This window comes from Marmota monax, unplaced genomic scaffold (assembly GCF_021218885.2).
Source record: "Marmota monax isolate L192 unplaced genomic scaffold, Marmota_monax_Labrador192_F-V1.1 WCK01_AAM20220418_F8-fsc00021, whole genome shotgun sequence".
In the NCBI taxonomy this organism is placed as follows: Eukaryota; Metazoa; Chordata; class Mammalia; order Rodentia; family Sciuridae; genus Marmota; species Marmota monax.
This window is the reverse complement of record NW_026695228.1, coordinates 7,742,357-7,764,113: the sequence shown is the minus strand read 5'-3', so window position 1 is coordinate 7,764,113 and position 21,757 is coordinate 7,742,357. Positions and strand designations below refer to the sequence as shown.

The following is a 21,757-nucleotide window of genomic DNA, read 5'->3' as shown; positions in this document are numbered from 1 at the left end:
CAGAAACATCCTCATAGATACAACCAAAATTAATATATTCCTAGCTAGCTGGTCATCCCTTAGTCCAGATGAGTGTACACATAAAATTAACCATAGCACATAGTTTATTTGATTGATGCAGAGTCTCAGGGGATTTACAACCAGTAAAAAATGGAAGAAATTTACAACACAATACAAGATAAAAAACAAATATAAGAAAAAAACATCAGAACAAACATAAAAAGGTCAGGTTTCTTTGCATTTGCAAAGTATATTATTTAGTTATTATTTATATTTCAAATGTCCATTTTCATTGAATTCATTCACTTATTCAACTTAAGTTGATTGAACACCCATTATAAACCAAGTACCATCCTAGAGAAAACACAAATGTTCCCAGAGCTTTCTAGGTATCAGAGGAGTCAGATACTATATAAATAATTGTTTAATTGTTATTGGGAATAATTAGCTGAGAAACAAATGCTATGTATATTTATAATATATTGTAGAGCACTCTACTCCCACTGGAATAGCTATACTGAGTAATCTTAACCATACCAAATATTGTAAACGTTGTGGAGCAACTGGAATTCTTGAGCACTGCTGGTAGGAACTTAATATGGTCCAGCCACTTTAGTAAACAGCTTGACAGTTTATTCTAAAGTCACACACACATTTTTCATGAGACCTAGTAATTCCAGTCCTTGGTATTTACACAAGAGAAATAAAAACACATGCCCACACAACAGCTTGGACACTAACCATTATAGCAGCTTTATTCATAAGAATAAAAAACTGGAAACAATCCAAATGCCTGTCACTAGGTAAATGGATCCATAAATCAGTACAATGGAATACTGTTTGGCAATAAAAAGGAATGGACTTCTAAGACATCAGAGAACCCAGCAAAATTATTGAAAGTTTGATAGTAGAAAATATCCAGATTCAAACAGACTGTATGAATTTTTCTAAGTTCAGGAACAGGAAAAACCCTATTAGAAATCAAATTAGAATTGCCTAGGGTGGAGGTGGTTATTGACTGGGAAGTTTCTGGGAACTTCCTGGGCTGATAGAATGTATGATACCTTCATTGGATAATGATTTCACGAATCAATGTGATTGCCAAAACTCATGGAACATGAACTTCAAACTTCAGATTAAAAAGAAAATGGTACTACATGGTGACTGCTGGTGACTGGAAGCAGGGGATCATAATGTTTTTGATGAGGAAGAATGTGGAGAGTAGGCTAGGCTTGGCTCTGAAATACTCTATGATGTATAGAACAGTGGTTTGCAGGCTGTGCCTAACCCTCAGTTACTCCATTATATAAAACATTAGTTTGGTACGAGTTACTCCATTTTGAGTAAAAGTGCCAAGCAGAATGACTCTATACTTGGTTTGTACAAGTAAACAACCACCGTCTGCACAGCACAAGCATAAGGCACAAACTGATAAATTGTGTTAATAAAAATGACCCATCTGTGAACTTCCTGAATTAAATCATGCATCAACTTATTGATGCAAGGGGTGTATCAACCCCGTATCTGTCAAACCAGGCCCACATGCTTATTGAATTCACCAGTCCATTGAATGAAACAACCTTCTCACCTGGGACCCATAAAAGGAGGAACACCCCCAAGAATGCCTGGTGCTATACACCCTGACCCATTGTGAGATGGAGATGATGAACCTCCGACCCTCTGTTCCTGGGTTTGATCTTACTGATCGATGGCCCACTTTGAAACTGCTTAGCTTGACATTCCTGCTTGATGGCCCACTTTGGAATTGCCTGCCAACCTGACTCTGTGTGTTCTGACAGTCCTGTACCCTGAACAAGTTCTTTAGCAGCTTACAGTCTTATCTGACTGACATTCAGTGATGACTCTTCCATTTGTATCTTCTTTCTGCCTTTGTAGTTTGTTTAGCCCCCCTGAACCCCTGTGGCTACCTTAACCCTTTCTTAGCCTTTCTGTAATTTGTATATATATATATGTATATATGTATATATATACATTTATATATGTATATATGTATATACACATATATACATATATATATATATATATATATGTGTGTGTGTGTGTGTGTGTAAAGCATGATGTGCAACTGAAGTGTTACAGATAATGGTAATTAGGATTGGAATGAAAGAACCTATGATTGCATGCTTGCCTCTCTCTGCTGCCTGGTAGCCACAGGGAGCAGCTTTCCTCTTCCATGTGGTTACACCATAATGTTTCTGCCTCAAAGCCAGCCAATCATGGAATGAAACCTCTAAAATGGATTAGAGAATCCATTTGACTAAATGCACCAGCACAAAATTGGAACTGAATCTGCTCTAAAGGAGATCAAAGAATTTTTGGACAAACTCCATAATGAAATTAGTAGGACTCTGGAAAAGACTGGTAGCTGAGAAAAGCACTTGAACAATCAACTTGAGCACTTGGATCACAACATCCTACAGTGCAAGCTCAGCTGAGTGAGACAAGGGAATGACACCAGCAGGGAAATAGTGGAGTAACTGAAAGGACAAGACTCTGATCTGAAGTTACAGAGGAATTCAGAAAGGTAAAACAAGAATTGGAGAAAAGGGTACCAGCATGACTGATGTTGCTCCTTTGGTGAAGATTAAGCAGAGCTTAAGCAAGAAACTTTCAGATGTATGTTAGAATTAGTGTTGTGGGGGCTGGGGATGTAGCTCAGTGGTAGAGCTTACCTTAATTAAGCATGAGGCCCAGGGTTCAAACAGTACTTAAAAAAAAATCAGTAATGTGGAACAATATTACTCCAATCAAAACTGAATGATAAATCCAACATCACTAGAGAAAAGGGACACACATGCAATAATTTCAGAAGCAGTAATAGCCTCTTATCAAATAACACACTGGCTTTCATACTTCTAGTTTTTTTTTTAATGTCAAATTATATTTCACATTGCATAGGTTTCTAAATGTAATTATACCTCTAAAAACACAACCAATGGGTATTTTTGCATTTACACACATACACATTGTATCATGATAATTATAATGGTTAACACATTTATATTGAATATAATGTTCAATAAAGTAACTAAAAAACAACAAGAACAATATCTCTGTGATTGCTGGGCTTCTGACTACAAGTCACCCACAAGTACTCAGTAAATTGCAACCAATTAAACTAGTGTGGCTTGTGAATAAATTCTGACATTGTGGCAAGACATAGTGTTAGGTCTGTTAATCCCATAGCTAGCTCTCAACAAAGAATATTACAATGTATTCTGGTTTTAGGAAAAAAAAAATGGTCAGAACATCATGATTGAAATAAGCCAGATTCAGAAAGACTAGGATTGAATGTCTTCTCATAGGCAGAAACTAGGGAGAAACAAGGAATTTAAAAAGGGGTGGGGATACCATGCAAGTACAATGAAGAACAGTGAAGTAGAGAAAGTGGAATAAAGAGAGTGAGGGAGGAGGAATGGGAAAGAAGAGGAACGGAATGAAGTTAATGACACCAGGGTATGTGCACGTATGAATTCTTCTTTTATGTATAACTATAACGCACCAACTTAAAAAATAAATAAACTTTTTAAGAAAGAAAAAAAAAAAACGTCCGGAGAAGTGGAAGGAGATACCAAGCACCAGAAACTTTGTTAGTATTGATTTAAGTGGAAGAAAACTTGGCAGCGATCTGTATATGACACAGCGAAGGCAGGGTACTGCAAAATCCGCTAGCGGTAAACTGTTGGCCCCGCTGGCAGTGTCCACCCAAGGAAGCCCTCAAACCCTCCCAAGGCGTCCCAGCATTCACGCCAGTTCCTGCAGCTACCGCTGCCTCCACTGGGAAGCACGAGCCCTGGCAGGCGGGCGCTCTCCGGCGTCGCGCTGACGTCACGCGCGTGCTGACGTCGCCGGCGGCCGCGGCTTCTAGAGCGGGCTGGGGCTCGGGGGGCGCCGAGTTTGACTGGTTTGGGGTCCGCTGGGCGCTTGGCGCAGCTTCCGCCCACCCCCGCGCCCCAGGAGCCGCGCCCCGGGCTGGCCGAGCGCATCCCGCGGGCTCCCACGGGGACTCGCCCTGGCGGCTGGGCGGCGCTTGGCGAAAGTTGGCCCCTCGCGGGAGGGCTGGCCGGCGGGCGGGCGGCGGCCGCAGCTATGGAGCCCCGCAGCATGGAGTACTTCAGCGCCCAGGTGCTGCAGAAGGACGTGGGCAGCCGGCTGCAGGTGGGCCAGGAGCTCGTGCTCTACCTTAGCTCTCCTGGAGCCATCCCGGACCTGGGGGACGACCTGAGCCGCCTGGGCAAGACCGTGGACGCGCTCACCGGCTGGGTGGGCTCGAGCAACTACCGGGTAAGTGGTGGCGGCGCGGCGCGGCGGGGCACGCCCTCGCTCCCGACCGGCCCTTTAATCCTGGACGTGCGCGTCTGGCCGGGAGCTCCCGAGCAGCGTCGGCGCGGCAGAAGACCCCGGCGAAGGGGAAACTCGGGGATCCGGGGCGCTCCGTCTTTCTTTTCGCGACTGTGACTTTTCACCACGACCAAGTTTTTCCACGCTTGTGAAACAACGACAAATTCAGCTATTCCGTGACACGTTGCGGAGTTACTTGGCACGGGGGCGGGGGGGCACAGTGTTTATCACTTACTTGGAAAAAAAAATCATTGATAACATATATACAGTAAAGGGATCCAAGACATATTTGTTCTCGCCAGTGTAAACTCTATGTACGAAGACATAGGACGTTAGGATACGATTTTGAGTTGAAAAGAGATGTCAAATTAATCCCCTCCTACTGATTTTCATCCTACTCAGTCTCCCGGTTCCTTCCTCCCCCCTCCCACCGCCATAATTGTTATGTGTGGAAGGTGGTGATCTTCGTCTCTAAAAGATTTTAAGGGCTTAACTAGGTGTCCGATTGTGTTTACTGTTTTTTCTTATGAAAAACTGTAGATCCTGTTACATTATTTGCTTTTCCTTATTGACGACCGGAAGCAGTTGAAGGCTCTTCATTTTGTTGTAATGCAGCTGAGGATTGACTCGGACTTGAAACCATGTGCTACCAGGTTTATTGGTGAGGAGGAGGATGAGGTATAAGAAGAAATGAATGTTTATTTAGAGTCAGTAGTAGCAGACTATAGTGTAGCTATGTAGAGAGGCCAGGTAAATATTCTGTAATTAGCCTGTTCTGTAGTAGTTAGCTGTTACTTTTCTTTCCAGTCTTCTGGTGGCAGTGTTGCTTTAAAATGCTGGCGGGAACCTGTGGATGAAGTGATTTTTCTTAGAAATATATCCTTATATCCAGCGAATAGGCTGTACTTTGAAAGCTTCTCTATGCAGAGAAGAAAGACAAACTCTAGAATTATGATGCAGATTTAATGGTAAAACCTACTTGAAAATTTACCACTTTTGTGCTTCATTACATATTATATCTTTATTGTTCTTATTTGGGAAAAGTTATTGTTTACTAATATATCATTGCCATTTGGGAATATTAGTTATTTGGAGAAACAAGCTAAATTTACTTACTTTTTAAGAAAGACATGCTCAAGGTAGTTGATTTTATGATACAGCACAGATTCTTGTAGAAAATCAGCTCTTTGACAATGTTTGTTCACCTTTCCAAGTGATTGATGTGCCCCCTGCTTCTCATTGACTGTAGCTAATCTGCTTTGAGCTGTTTCACTCCTCAGGTGTACTGTCAGTGAATGGATGGTTGAGCAGTCCATCTCTTGAAACACATCTGGCTTCTGTGATAACACAGTATCCTAATTTTTCTGTTAATGCCCCCAGCTCTATTTCTGCTTGGTGCTGTTTTTAACTGGTCCTTAAGAGTAAGGATCCTTCAGGGGTCTGCCTCAGGTTTTCATTTGTTTTTGCTGTACATTCTTTCCATGCTCTCACCAGATACTCAGAAGAGACCTGCCACAGGCTCCCACCAGCTTATTTACACACTTTCTGGTTGCTCTCCCCAACAGTCTACCTTTTTTGCTGTTATGATGGATGAATTACCTGCCTTCCTCACTTAACACCAGTCCCTCCTCATGAGTATTATTAGCTTCCATGTCCTCTTATCTACTCAAGGATATTTGATCCATCAATTCTTTCTTCTTCTTGAATTATTGAACCAATAATTCTTTAATATAAAATTACTAAATTCTTTAATATAAAAACTTCTGACATTACTAGGGAGAGAGTATTCTAATTAGTGTTATTTGGGTTTTATAAACTAAATTGCATATTCTGTTTTTACTCGAGAGACAATGAAACACACCAAATTCTTTTTTTTTTTTTTAAATTGATTTTGGACATTCCTGGGGTTTAAACCCAGGGGGTCTTTTATCCAGATAACTATCACTAAATCTCAGCCCACACCAAAGTCTCTTAAAAAAAAATGTAGGAATATTGAATGTACAAATAGAATTGTACTTAAATTTTAAATTATGCTGAACAAACTAGTTTTTCTTTGGTTTTGATACTTTAGAATTTATGTCATAACAGTCATTGCTTTGATACATTTGAGTACTGTCTATATGCTGGGTATTGTTCTTGATGGTGAGGATCTAGCTGTGAACCAGACAGGCAAGACTCATTCATTTAGATATTTTTTGATGACCTACCATGTTCAGGCACTTACTACTATTCTAGGCACTTCGGATACAATAGTGAAAAAGAGATATCTTTGCCTTTGTGGACTTACATTTTAGTGGGGATAGAGGAATAGGCAGGATAAGTAAATAAAATCTATTGTGTGGTAGGTGGTGATGAATAGTTTGGAGAAAAACAGTGAAGGGAATAGGAAATTTTAGGCAGGATTAAGCCTAAAGAAATTAGGATATTCATCCTTCTTTCCTTTTTAAAACTTGTTTTCTATTATTTGTTAGCTTTATTTTCATTCTTGTACATTGTGAGCAACAGTAACATTTACATTTCATCTGCATCTGTAACAGTAAATTGACTCTAAAAATGAAGAAAACAATAAGTAGTATTTATATTATAACTACATAGTGCTACCTAAGTAATGTGCTAGGATTTCATGCTTCTGGGAATTCAAAATTATAGCCTCCTTGACTTTCTAAGGATAATATTTCCCAACATCAGCTTCACTTCAATTATATTTCCTATAAACTATCACTATTGTACTTTTTTTTAAATGGGATGCGGGGCTCAAACCTAGGGGTACTGTGCCACTCAGCTACATTTCTAGCCCTTTTTATTTTTTATATTGAGACAGGATCTTGCCAAATTGCTCAGATTGGCCTTGAACTTGTGATCCTCCTGCCTTAGCCTCCTGAGTTGCTGGGATTATAGGCATGTGCCATGACATCTAGCTACCATGTTTTTGTACTCCCCCTCCTCAAAAGATTTTTATCTACCAACTAATATATGTGTATTTTGGCCTGTTCCTTTCCAGGTTGTTTTTAATATTTTTACTATTAACATTGTATATTGTCACTTTGTACATATGCATGAGAATTTCTCTTGGTTATTGATTCTAAGTGGTCAGATTTAGCATCTTCCTTTAATGCTCCCTTTATAATCCTGAAATTAAATGTATAGAGAATACCTATTACACATAATTTTTAAAAATCTGTGTAGTGTCCTCTAACAGTAGTATAAAGGAAAATTACATGTAATTTATAATGAGGTAAAATATGTTGTTTTCCCTTAGTTTGAACAGGGAATTGGTTCCATTCCTCTCTCTCATATACTAAAATCCTCAGTGTTCAAATACCTTATATAAAATGGTGTAGAGTTTACATATAACCTATGTATCCTTCTATATGCTTGAAATAATTTCTAGATTAGTTATATTGAATACTATGTAAACACCATGTAAATAGTTATATTATTTAGGAAGTAATGACAAGGAAAAAATGTACATTTTCAGTGTAGATCCACAATATATTTTTCTCAAATATTTTTTCTGAGGTTGGCTGAATCTGAGCATGTAGAACCCACAGATTTGGAGGACTGACTGCATTTCTATGTTTAATGTGCCAACCAGACTGATCAAGAAGACATGATAGTTACATGGCTGCAACAGTACGTGTAATAGTTATAATGCTGTCACTATCAATTCAGACTATTACAAATGTGTGGTTGCTGGGTGATTCATTGTTGATGACAGTGATACTCTGTAAGTCTAACTTTTTAAAAAATATATTTTTAGTTATAGATGGACACAATACCTTTATTCATTTATTTTTATGTGGTGCTGAGGATTGAACCCAGTGCCTTTCACATGTGAGGTAAGCGTTCTACCACTGAGCCACAACTTCAGCCTTGTAAGTCTAAATTTTGAACCTCATTTCTTCAGTACACTAGCTTACAAAGTTTGATCATCCCATCTGACATCCTTTTCATTAAGCTTTTAACTGTCCTGCACTCTTTTTTTATTTTTATTTTTTTTAGTTGTAGATGGACATGATACCTTTATTTATTTATTTAAGTTAGATATATTTTTAGATGTAGATGTGTACAATATCTTTATTTATTTATTTTATGTGATGCTGAGGATTGAATCCAGTACCTCACACATGAAAGGCAAGCACTCTACCATTGAGCTACAGGCCCAGCCCCTATCCTGTACTCTTTTTTTTGCGGGGGGTTACCAGGGATTGAACTCAGGGGCACTCAACCACTGAGCCACATCCCAGCCCTATTTTGTATTTTATTTAGAGATAGGGTCTCACTGAGTTGCTTAGCACCTTGCCATTGCTGAGGCTGGCTTTGAACTCATGATCTTCCTGCCTCAGGAAGATTCCAAGCTGCTGGGATCACTGGCATGTTCCATTACATCCAGTTGTCCTACTCTCATCACTGAGCTAAATATCATGGTCAGTCATTAATCACACCCTTATATTCATTCTTAATTTTTGTCTACCTTCTCATTCTTGATTTATTATCCTCATTTAATAAACTTCAGTATGAATTAACCCAACTCTGCCTATCTTTATACCTGCACCAGTGGAACTTAAGGTGGATGGATGAAAACACAGTTTTTTAAACTGGCTTCATTTAAATTTGTGGACTGAAAGTTGGCCCTTAATACTGTCTGGCATCATACTGTATTTTGGAGTTCATTCACTGTTTCACTTAAACAGCTATTTTACATCTTTTTCTCTCCCCTTAGAGAGAGATACCAATATCTTCTTATCTATTATCACTGTCAGCTAAGTCCTTCCTTCCTACTCCATTGAGGAAATTGAAGGAATTAGAATTTTTTAAATTCTCCCATAGTGTATCTACTCACCTTCCAGCATTTACAGCCATGACAATCTCCTAATATTTGTTGCATTAGTAAATGAAAGCACACTTGTCCTTTGATTTACCTGTTGATTGCATTCCTGGAAAACTCATATACCAAAACCATGCCCACCCCTCCCCGCAAAAAAAAAGGGTACTTGCGGGGGGCAAAGTTAAATTTTAGACTTACAGAACTTCAGATAGGTTTTTTTAATCTATTTAAATGTTTGTCAGCAGGACTGCCAAGTATACCTATACCAAGTACCTATAGGCTGTGCATCTCCAGATTGTAATATTTGTGTCCCCCATTCCCACTGTCCTTGAGGACCATTGTTCTTGGGCATATGTCTAGACGGGGGAATATTGGGTTATATTTTCCTTATTTTGTCTACCTCATCCTAACGTTCATCACTAACTCACTTTGTTTCTCTTCCTTTTTGAAGTCAATAGTTTTATTATTTATAAAAAAATAACTATGTTTCTTTTCAGGTTTTTAAAATTTGTAGATCATTGGGTTTCATTTATATAACCTGTGTGTACATGCCCTTTTGCTTAGCCAATTATTCTATACTACTCTTTTTTCGGTAGCTGTGTATGAATAGCATGCCTTTATTTAATTTGTTTATTTTTATGCAGTGCTAAGGATCAAACCCAGTGCCTCACACATGCTAGGAAAGCACTCTGCCACTGAGCTACAGCCCCAGCCCCTATAACATTCTTTTACTACTAATTGTCTAAGAATTTTTTAGTGTTGGGGATTGAATACAGGACCCAGTACATGCTAAGCATGTGTTCTACCATTCAGCTATATCCCCATTCACACTAATTTTCTTAGTTAATTTGGTGGGGAAAAAACATCCTGTAAACCTATTCTACTTCCTACTAAGAGGAGCATTATATGAGTATGTTTGTTATGAGCAATATATGCTTTTTTTCCTGTTCCGCTTGTGGAAAAAAAATATTCATGATTATGAATTAAACATGTGTTTCTGGGTGTCAAAAAACTTGTTGCCTGACTTTCTGACTTCATTTATTTTATTTTTTTGTGGTGCTGGCTGACTTTCTGACTTTATAAGGAAAGTTCTTAGTTGTGATTCTTAAATTGAGTGTAATCATTACTATCTAATGCAGTTACTTAACAGAACTGTTTTGGTGTATGAGTTTTCCAGGAATGACAACATTTGTGATCTAAGCTATTTGGAAGACTTTATATCCTATTTAATTGAAACTCTCTAGCAAAGGCAATGGCTTGCATTTAAGTTTATTGACTGATTGCTCAAATATGTTCAACTACTTGTGATGCAGAGGTGAGAAGGGAGGGGCAGAGGGAGAGAAATCGGTGGGAGAGAAAGAATGGAGGAATGACTCTAGAGTCCTGAAATTTCTCAGGGTTAATAACATTTCATTATATTTTTTAAAATTTGAGTTTTATGGTTTAAAAATACCCTAAAATTTGTTTGACCTTACCTCCAAATTTTTAGCTTTTTTTTTTTTTTTTGTGTGTGTGTGTGCCAGAAATTAAACCCAGGGGCAATTTGCCACCCTCTGAGCCATATCCCCAGTCCTGTTTTTTACTTTAAGACAGAATCTCACTAAGTTGCTTAGGGACTCCCTAAATTGCTGAAGCTGGCCTTGAATTTACAGCCTCCTATCTCAGTCATGACTATTTCCCAGAGTTGCTGGGATTACAGGTGTGAGTCACCACGCCCAGCTGCTTTTAAAAAGTTTTTCTACTGTTACAAATTATGTTATTCTTTCTTTTGGGGAGAGATGCTGTACTTTTTATATTTTAAGGGATATAAGCAGAGGCATTTGGGTTTCTAAGGAAGTGATGAGGAGCAAATTTGAGTATTGCTCTATTTCTTTTCTTTTTGAGAGCTTTAGTATTTTACTGCTGAGTATACCCTTAGCCAAGATGCAGGTTAAGTTGAAAAATGTTCACATGGAAGTTCAGAAAAGGTATGTATAGCTTCATATGTAAATCTTGATATTTGATGTATCACATTTACCAACTATATACCTCTGTATGTATTTTTTGGTCTGGTACTGGAGATTGAACCCACAGGTACTCTATTATGGAGCCACATCCCCAGTCCTTTTAATTTTTTTTTGAGATAGGATCTTGTTAAGTTGCCCAAACAACCTTGAATTAGCAATCTTTTTGCCTAACGCCACAAAATGCTGGAATTACAGGTGTGTGCCACTGCTCCTGGCTCACCTACCATATTCTTTAGAAATGTATTAGCTGTTATTGCATATTGATTGACTGGTTGGTTGGTACTAGGAGTTGAACCCAGGGGTGTTCAATCACTGAGCCATATCCCCAGCCCTTTTTGTTTTGATACAGGCTTATCATTAAGTTGCTTAGGGCTTTGCTAAGTTGCTGAGGCTTGCTTTGAATTTGTAATGTTCCTGCCTCAGCCTCCTGAGCCGATACACCTGTCTGGGTCTTTATCTATTATCCCATGTAAATTTCAGAATCAGGTAGGCACCAGAATATGAGGAATTTTTATTGCATTTACATTGAATATTCTCTTTCTTGGGAAGAATTAATGTCTTTATAATATTTGCCTCTTTATCCACGAAAATTGTTTAGGTATTTAATATTTTTCAATTCTGTTTTAATTGTTTTCTCAAAATAGGTGTTATACACACTTTTTTATTAGATTACTCTTAGGCAATTTACAGTTTTTGAGAGTACTGTATATATGATTCTTTTAAAAATTATACTTTCTAATATATAGAAATGGAATGGTGTTTGGCATATTGATTTTTATGAGTAACCTACTTGTTATATAATTAAAAGCTTTTTCCCCTCCTGTAATTTCTGGGTTTTTCTCTAACTATGATCATATCAAAGAATAATGACAACCTTTCTTCTTTTCAGTCCATAGTTTTGCTTGGTTTTATTGTATTTTCTAAGACCCATAGAATGGGGATGAAAAAAGGAGAGTGGGCATTCTTCTCTTTTCAGGTTTCAAAGGTATGTTCTAACATTTCACCATTAGGAATCATGCTTGCTATAGTTAAAACAAAACAACAAAATAATGGTAGAGGACTTTGAACACATATATAAAGGTAGACAGTAAAATAAACTCAGCCATAACACTACTCTTCACCCATAAGCAACCCTACTCCATCATCTTGTCACAAATCATAGATGTCATATTGTCCATCCATAAGACTTTGTAGTTAGTCTCGTCATTGTCTCAAGGATAAGCTCTTTTAAAAAAATTAGTATAACCTGAATCTCATTGTCATAGTTACAAAAAAATTTCTTTACATCAAATATCCAGAGTTCAAATTTCCAGTGTTTTTAATTAGTTTGGAGAAATAAGAATCCAAATAAGATTCATATGTTGTGGTTGTTAATTTATTAGTTTCCTACTGTTGCTTTAAGAAATGACTACAAATGTAGTTGCTTATGACAATATCCAGTATGCTCTTATAGTTCTGGAGATCAGAAGTCTGAAATGGATTTTACTGGGATAAACTCAAGGTGCCAGCAGGATTATATTCTAGAACTATTGTGGGAGACTTAATTAAAGAGAGGCTTCTAGAGGCTGCTTGCATTCTTTGGCTCATGGCATCTTTTTCCATTATCAAAGCCAGCAGTGTAGCATCTTGAAAACTTTCTTTCTGACCTCTGCTTACATCATCATATTTCCTCTGATTTGGATTTTTGACTTCCTTCTTATAAAGACCTGTACTTATAAGGACTACCTCTTACAAGGACCCTTGAAAAAAACTCAGCCATTTATGTTCAACTAATTTTTTTTCTTTTTTTTTTTTATTGGTTGTTCAAAACATTACAAAGCTCTTGGCATATCATATTTCATACATTTGATTCAAGTGGGTTATGAACTCCCATTTTTACCCCATATACAGATTGCAGAATCACATCGATTACACATCCACATTTTTACATATTGCCATACTAGTGACTGTTGTATTCTGCTACCTTTCCTATCCTCAACTAATTTTTTTTAAATATTTATTTTTTGGTTAGACACAATACCTTTATTTTGTTTATTTATTTTTATGTGGTGTTGAGGATCGAACCCAGGGCCTCGCGCATGCTAGGCGTGCGTTCTACCACTGAGCCACAACCCCAGCCCTATGTTCAACTAATTTTTGACGAAGATGTTAAGAATACACAATGAGAAAAAGACAGTCTCTTCATTTAATTGTATGGGGGAAATGTTACCTACATGCAAAAGAAAGAAGTTGAACCTTTATTTTACACCACAAAAAATAAATAAAAATGGGTTAAAGGCTTAAATGTAAGACCTGTAACTGTAAAAACTCTTGGAAGAAAATGGGAAATTTCTTCATTGGTCTTGGCAATTTTTTTTTTTTTTTATAACAAATGCACAGGCAACAAAAGAAAAAATAAACAAGTGGGACTATATATTAAACTAACAAGTTTCTGCACAGCAAAAGGAACAATAAAATGAAAAGCAATCTACTGAATGGGAGAAAATACTTGCAAAGACCCACTTATTTGTCAAGGAGTTAATATCCCAAATGTAAAAGGAGGTCATATAATTTAATAGCAGACAAATAAACCCTAAGCCAAAAATTCACCCCACTTACAAAGTGTGCAAAAGACCTGAATAGATATTTTTCAAAGGAGGACATATAAATGACCAACCAGGTATGTGAAAAAAATACTCAACATCCGGAATCATTAGGGAAATGCAAATCAAAGCCACAATGAGATATCACCCCATACCTGTTAGGATGTCTGTTATCAAGAAGCCAGAATATAACAAGTGTTGCTGGTGAGGATGTAGACAAAGAGGAACTTTTGGGAGGCTGAGGTATTAGGATTGCAAACTTGAGGTCAGCCTGGGTAACTCAGTAGGACCCTGTCTCAAAATAAAAAAGAACGAGGGATGTAGCTCAATGGTAGAGTGCTTGTCTAGCGTTCTTGAGGCCCTGGGTTCAATCTGAAGTATTGACAAAACCCAACAAAACAAAACAAAATGAAAACAAACCTACCATATGATTCAGCAATCCCACTTCTGAGTATATAGCTAAAAGAAGTAAAATCACTATTTTAAAGAGATATTTGCCCTGCCACGTTCATAGAAGCATTATTTATAATAGCCAAGATATGGAAACAACCTATTTTTATCAACAGATGGATGAATAAAGAAAATGTGATATACACATGAAATGTTATTCAGCCTTGACAACAAAATAAAGGAAATCCTATTACTTGCAACAACATGGATCAACCTGAAGGACATTATGCTACGTGAAATTAGCCAGAGACAGAAAGACAAAAATACTACATGATCCTATTTGTATGTGGTGTCTAAAAGAAATAAGGTAGAATTCATAGCAACAAAATAGAATGGGAAAAGTGGAGATGTTATTCAGAGAGTATACACTTTTAGTTATAAGATGAATTAGTTCTGGAAACAATGTATAACATGTTGACTATTATTAGTAATAACGTATACTTGAAATTTGCTAAGAGTAGATTTCAAGTGTTCTTACTTTACATTGGGCCTAAGATAATCCAGGTTAATGTCTCCTTCTCTGATGATTTTTAGTTCCACCTACAAAGTCCCTTTTGTCATGTAGGATAACATATTTACCTAGTTGCGGGTGGGGGGGGTTTGGTTAGGATGTGAACATCTTTGGGAGACCATTATTCTGCTGCCAGAGTTAACATATCCATTAAAGTATTTATAAATCTGTTTTCTTCTCAGTCCTCTCTGTTTTTAAAAGTTCTTGGATTTTATTTGTGATAGAGTTTCCAGTAGTCTGGATTTTCTGATTTCATTCTTATAATGATGTTTGACCTTTTTTTTTTTTTTTCTTTTTTTTTTTCTGTATTTCCTATAAACTGGTAACTTAGTTGGATCTAAAGCTTAATCAAATCCAGGGTTTCTTTTTTCCACTGAGACTGTTTCATAGGACCCTGTATGCATATGACTACTTGTCTAACGTGTGAGGCACTGGGTTCGATCCTTAGCAGCACATAAAAATAAACAAATAAAATAAAGACATTTTCTCCATCTACAAAAAACTTTAAAAAATAATAAAATTTAAAAATATTTTTAAAAAGACTATTTCATAAGTAATGTTCTCCATCCATCAGGAGGTGCATAAAGTCTGAATCTCTTTTTTTGTAATGTTAGCAGCCATTAATATTTAATTCTTTTATAAAGACAAACTTTTCCCATATACAACTATTTGGTTACTTAGTGTTATACTTTATGTAGAATGGCAGATTTGTTTATACGATTCTTTCCTTTTATTTACTAATTGTGAAAATAATGTGATGTTTCCAGTGTCCTTCAGTGTTGCCAGAACTTTTTTTTTTTTTTTTTTTTTTTGCTATCATTATGAACTCTTGTATTTAAACATATCTGATGTATTTCAAGACAATGTATTTTTTCCTTTTTGGTATTCACATTGCCCTATCTTGGCATGGCCTTAGTGATCTTTGATAGTATCGTTGTTCTGTAGTATCATAAGATGTTGTCATATTTCCTGCTCCAGCCCTGGATTTAGCCATTTCTCTAGAAGCTGTTTCCTTTTAGTGGGAAACAGTGTCTGGAAACTATGATGTGGTGATAGTGGTACTTATTGTTACTAGTTTAGTCATTGTTTTTAGATTTTTTTCTAGTGGGTAGAGTTAGATTTTATTTTAAAGAAAACTATGTTGTGAAGCCAGGTGTGGTGGTATATGCCTATAATCATAGCAAATAGAGAGACTAAGTATGACAGGAGGATTGCAAGTTCAAGAGTAGGCTCAGCAATTTAGCAAGACACTGTCTCAAAAAAAATCAAAAAAGGTGTAGCTCTGACTCTTAGTGGGTTCAATTCCCAGTACTACAAGAAGGAAAGGAAGGAAGGAAGAAGATATTTCATGAGTTCATACTGTTATTTCCAGTTCAGATTCAGGACTACAGCTTGTACTTAACTTCTACCTATCTTTTGCATGTATCTCTTTCTATAAGCAGCAGTTTCTAAGAACAACAGTTTCCTTTTTTTTTTTTTTTTTTGCATAGTTTATTTTTATTTATTTTTTTAGAGAGAGAAAGAGAATTTTTAATATTTATTTTTCAGTTTTCGGTGGACACAACATCTTTATTTTATTTTATGTGGTGCTGAGGATCGAACCCAGCACCCTGCCCTGTGCATGCCAGGCGAGCACGTTACCGCTTGAGCCACATCTCCAGCCCCTTGCATATCTCAGTGGAGAAATAAAGTCACATTACTGTATTTTAAAGTCAGTTGCAATAGTCTTGTGTGGTTACACTGCTAACTGAATAACATTTAGGTTCATTTGTTATTTCATTTTCAAAAAAAGCATTGTAGGTGTTACATTTGTGTTTTTCATTTTTGTTGATCCATTTTCAGTTAATTTTTGTAACTGATGTGATGTGTAAGTTGAGGTTTAATATTTTGCATGTGGTTATGGTTGTAACATCATTTGTTGAAAGATTTTTCTTCATGGAATTGTTCATTGCACAGTTGTTGGTTATCAGTTGACTTCATGTTTGGTTCCATTTTGTATTCAGTTTTACGTTAATCTATTTGTGCATCCTTTTATTAATATCACATTATCTTTATTACTCTAGCTTTATTAAGTCTTAAAATCAGGTAATTTGACTTTAAATTTGTTTTTCTTGTTCAGTGTTTGGTATGGACATTCTACCCATGAACCTTTTATGTATATGTATGTGTGTATTTTATAAATCTAGATCTGTATCTCCCCCTATCCTAAGATCAGCTTGTTAATTTCTGCAACAAACTCTGTTGGGAATTTGATCAAGATTGAATTATTTATTCATGGAGTTTCAAATCTTTTTTTTTTTTTTTAATTTAAATTATGTTTTTTTTTTAGTTTGAAATCTTTTTTTTTTTTTTTTGGTACTATGGATTGAACCTAGGGGTGCTTAACCATTGAGCCCTGTCCCTAGCCCTTTTTAATATTTTATTTAAAGACAAGTTCTCGCTGAGTTGCTAAGGGCCTCGCTAAGTTGCTGAGGCTGGCTTTCAATTCAAGATCTGAAAGCCAGGATTACAAGGTGTACCACTGAAATTTTAATAATATTGAGTCCTATAGCCCATGAATTTGGTATATGTATCCATTTAATTTAATTCATCTATATCTCTTTCATTAGCTTTTTGTAATTTAAGCATGTAGCTTTTGGACCTCATTATTAGATTTATGTCCTAAGGGGTCAGGCATGGTAGCATACACCTGTAATCCCAGTGGCTCGTAAGGCTGAGATAGGAGGATGGCGATTTCAAAGCCAGCCTCAGCAACTTAGTAAGGTCCTAAGCAATTTAGCCAGACCCTGTTTCTAATAAAGTATAGAAAACTGCTGGGGATGTGGCTCAGTGGTTAAGTACCCTTGGCTTCCATTCCCAGTAACCCCCCCCCAAAAAAAAAAAAAAAAAAAAGAAAAAAAAGAAAAATTTTGTGGGTTTTGATTTTGTAAGTGACACTAGTTTAATACATTTCAAGACTCATTTGTTGAGTGCTGGCATGAAGAAACATGGCTTTGTGTGTGTTTGTGAGACACTAGGGATTGAATCCAGGGCTTTAGGCATGGCTTTAGGCATGACTTTAGGCATGCTAAGCAAGCATTCTACCACTGAACTGCTTCCCCAGACCTTTTTTTTTCCGGGGTGGGGGCGGGGTTTACTGGGAATTGAACTCAGGGGCACTCAACCACTGAGCCACATCCCCAGCCCTATTTCGTACTTTATTTAGAGATAGGGTCTCACTGAGTTGCCTAGCACCTACCTTTTGCTGAAGCTGGCTTTGAATTCATGATCCTCCTGCCTCAGCCTCCCGAGCCGCTGGAATCATCACTGCGCCTGGCTCAGACTTTTTTTGAGACAGGGTTTTGCTAAATCGCCAAGCCTGGCTTTGAATTTGTAATCCTCCTGGCTTAGCATCCTGAGTCACTGGGATTTATAATAATGTGCCATTGCACACAGCCATGATTGATTTTTTTTGTGTGTGTGGTGCTGGGGATTGAACCTAGGGCCTTGTGCATGCAAGGCAAGTACTCTACCAAATGAGCTATATCCCCAGCCCTCACAATTGATTTTTATAGTGATCTTTTATCCTGTGGTGTTACTCTCTAGTGCTAGTATTTGCTTTAGAACGTCAATTTTTTTTTAAATTTTTTAATCTTTTATTTTATTTATTTATTTTTATGTGGTGCTGAGAATCAAACCCAGTGCTTTGTATGCGCTAGGCGAGTGCTCTATTGCTGAGCTACAGCCCCAGCCCTAGAATGTCAATTTTTTTTAGTGATTTTTATATATGTGTATGTGTACATATACAGAGTTTTAATATTTAATTTCACTTGTTTACTGAGTCATTTTTTTCTTTGTGTAGATCTTTGTATTTGTCTGCTGTTATGGTTTTTTACCTGAAGATGTTTGTCTTTATCATTTCTTTCTTTTTATGTTTTTTTTTTTGTTTTTTTTTTTTAAAGAGAGAGAGAGAGAGAATTTTTTAATGTTTATTTTTTAGTTTTCGGCGGACACAACATCTTTGTTTGTATGTGGTGCTGAGGATCGAACCGGGGCCACACGCATGCCAGGCGAGCGCGCTACCGCTTCAGCCACATCCCCAGCCCCTTTATCATTTCTTATAATGTAGATCTGTTGTAATAAATTCTATCATATTTTGTTTGAAAATGTCTTTCTATTTTTTTGAAAGATTTTTTTATACTAGGTATAGAAATATAAATTGATAGAATTATTTCCCCAATACTATGAAGATGTCATTGTATGATTCACATACGTTTTGACAGAGAGATTGCAACCTTTTTTGTTGTTGGTTACTTTCTCGTTGACTTAGATTTTCTTTTCTTTTGGTTTTAACAGTTTGAGCATCATGTGTCTGTATTTTTTTTTTTTTTTTTTAATTTTCCTTTTGGAGGTTCTCTGAGACTCTTATTGGGTTTGATACCTTTCATTATTTTTACCAAATTCTTGGCCATTTTCTCCAAATACTTCTTTTGCCTTGTCTCTTTTTCTTTTCCTCTAGAATTCCTCTGATATGTTAAGACAATTTGATATTGTCCTGCTGTTCTTGAATGCTTGCCTCTTCTTCCTCCCCCTTTCTTCCCATTTTATATTTTCATTTGGGTAATTTTGACTTCAAGTTCACTGATTCTTTTTTTCTTCATGGCAAATATGTTGATGAGTGCATCAAAAGAATTCTCCCTCTCCTCCTCATTTTTGTTACTAGGGATTGAATCCAGAGACTCTCTACTACTGAGCTATATCATTAGCTCTTTATATTTTATTTTAAATTACTACTGAGCTATATCCCTCGCCCTTTATATTTTATTTTATTTTTAAATTTTGAGCCAGGGTCTCACTAAGTTGAGGGCTTCACCAAGTTTCTGAAGTTAGTCTTGAACTTGTGATCCTCCTGCCTCAGCTTCTAGAGTCTGGGATTGCAGGTGTGTGCCATGGTACTGGACCCAACAAAAGAATTCTGAATCTCTTTTATCATTCTTTAAAAATGCATTTTACATTTTTTTATCATTTGCATTTGACTCAAGATTTTTATCTCTGCTAAAATTCCTTGTTTATTCATGCTTATTGTCTGCTCTTTAATGAGAACCTTTAACACACTGTTATTTTTTAAACTCTTTTTTTTTTTTGTACTTAGGATTGAACTCAGTGGGCACTCAACCACTGAGCCACATCCCCAGACCTTTTTTTTTTTTTGTATTTTATTTAGAGGCATTTTTTTTTCTGTTTCTTGCTGTGCTATTGACATTGAAATTTTCTCCCTTTGCTCTTTTGTGTGTCTCCTAACTTTTAATTGAAAGCTAGATAGTTTTTAAGAAATTTAAGACTAAGTTAAATAGTATTTATGCTTAGAAATGGCTTGCTTTTTCTGTTAAGATTCTAGTGTGGAGCTATGTAATCAGTCTAGTCAGAAGTTGAGTTAGGTTTGCATATTATGGTTGCTATACTTACCTTTAGTTCATATTTACTTCTGGTTGCTCTATTACTTGGTTGATTTGATGCAGCATTTTCTTTAATGTTTCTGCTCTATGTTGCACTTAAGCCTTCCTTATTTCCCTGTTTCATAGAGGGCTTTTCCCTCATGTTCCAGTTCTTTCCCTAATGGTAGATTCCCATTGCTCCTGCTTTCTTGTGCTTGCTAGCCTGGTTGGTAGGAGTGTGGTAATTCTCTTGTTTTTCTGGTCCAGCTTTAGCCTTAGGCTTTTTGTCCTTGAGTCTTGGGGGCAGGCTTTATCAAAGATCACATCCCTCCCCACCTGGAAACCTTTAATTGTTTGAACTCATCACGTCCTCCCATTGAAGTGGAGGGCTTTTTTTCCCCATGTACTTTTTTTATTGGTGCATTATATATTTTTTATTGGTGCATAATGGTGGGATTTCTTGTTACATATTCATATATATGTACAATATAACACTTTCATTTTCTAGTATTTCCCCTTTCCCTTCCCTCCTCCTTCCCCCTGGTCCCTTTCCTCTTTTCTATTGATCTTCTTTCGATTTTCATGAGATCCCACACACACACCTTTCTTTTCCTTTTTTTCTCTCTAGCTTCTACATATGAGAGCAAATATTAAAACTCTTGGCCTTCTGAGTTTGGCTTATTAACATGTGGTCTCAAGTTCCACCATTTTTTCTGCAAATGATATGATTTTATTTTTCTTTATGGCTGAATAAAACTCCATTGTTTACATGTATCACATTTTCTTTATCCATTCATTGGTTGGTGGACACCTAGGCTGGTCCCGTAGTTTGGGTATGTTTGTATGGCTATTGTATGTTGACTTTAATTCTTTAGGATAAATACCAAGGAGCTGTATGGTCATATGGTGGTTCCATTCCTAGTCTTTTAAGAAACCTAGTCTTTTTTTTTTTTTTTTTTTGTGGTGCTGGGGATTGAACCCAGGGCCTTGTGCATGAAAGGTAAGCACTCTACCAACTGAGCTATGTCCCCAGCCCAAGAAACCTAGTCTTTTAAGAAACCTCAGTATTGATTTCCATAGTGGTTGAACTAATTACAATTCCAAGACAGAAGGCCTTTTTTTTTTTTTTTGTATCTTTCCTTTCTTCAACAGAAGCAGGTTTGTTGTTGGTGGTGGTACTGAGGATTGAACCCAGAGGTGCTCTGTCACTGAGCTACACCTCCAGCCCTTTTTTTGTTTGTTTGTTTTATTTTTTAATTTTGAAACAGAGTATTGCCTAGTTGCCAAGGCTGGCCTTGGAGTGGCAGTTTTCCTGCCTTGGCCTTCAGAGTTTCTGGGAATACAGGCGTGTGCCACTGTGCCTGGGAACAGTTTGTTTTACATGTGCCCTTGGGATAACAGTGTTTGATATCCTTCTCTCAGTATTTTAAACTGGCCTTTCTTGTAGGACAAGGGTATTGGCAGCATTAGTAAATGCAGTTTCTCACTTCCCCCAGACCTGTACACCAAGAAATCCTTTTTCCAATCCCCACCAGCCCTCAGTCTTAATTATTAGTGTGGAGGTTTGTGGAGAAAGAACTTGCAAGTGGGTGCTAATTAGAGCT

General features: G+C 36.9%; 1 protein-coding gene across 39 annotated transcripts in view; it reads left to right on the top strand.

Moving 5' to 3' along the window:
- The first annotated feature begins 3,948 nt into the window (after nt 1-3,948).
- The window catches only part of Clasp2 (cytoplasmic linker associated protein 2), a 201,755-nt gene continuing 183,946 nt past the window's right edge, over nt 3,949-21,757 (top strand). For 3 of the 39 annotated variants that reach the window (XM_058576650.1, XM_058576645.1, XM_058576647.1), the window contains exon 1: nt 3,965-4,305. In XM_058576650.1, coding sequence (XP_058432633.1) covers nt 4,111-4,305 — 195 coding nt within the window. In that variant the 5' untranslated portion in view covers nt 3,965-4,110. Of the gene's footprint in view, nt 4,306-21,757 lie in introns of all 39 variants that reach the window. The other 36 variants (XM_058576655.1, XM_058576665.1, XM_058576657.1 and 33 more) reach the window with 26 other exon arrangements.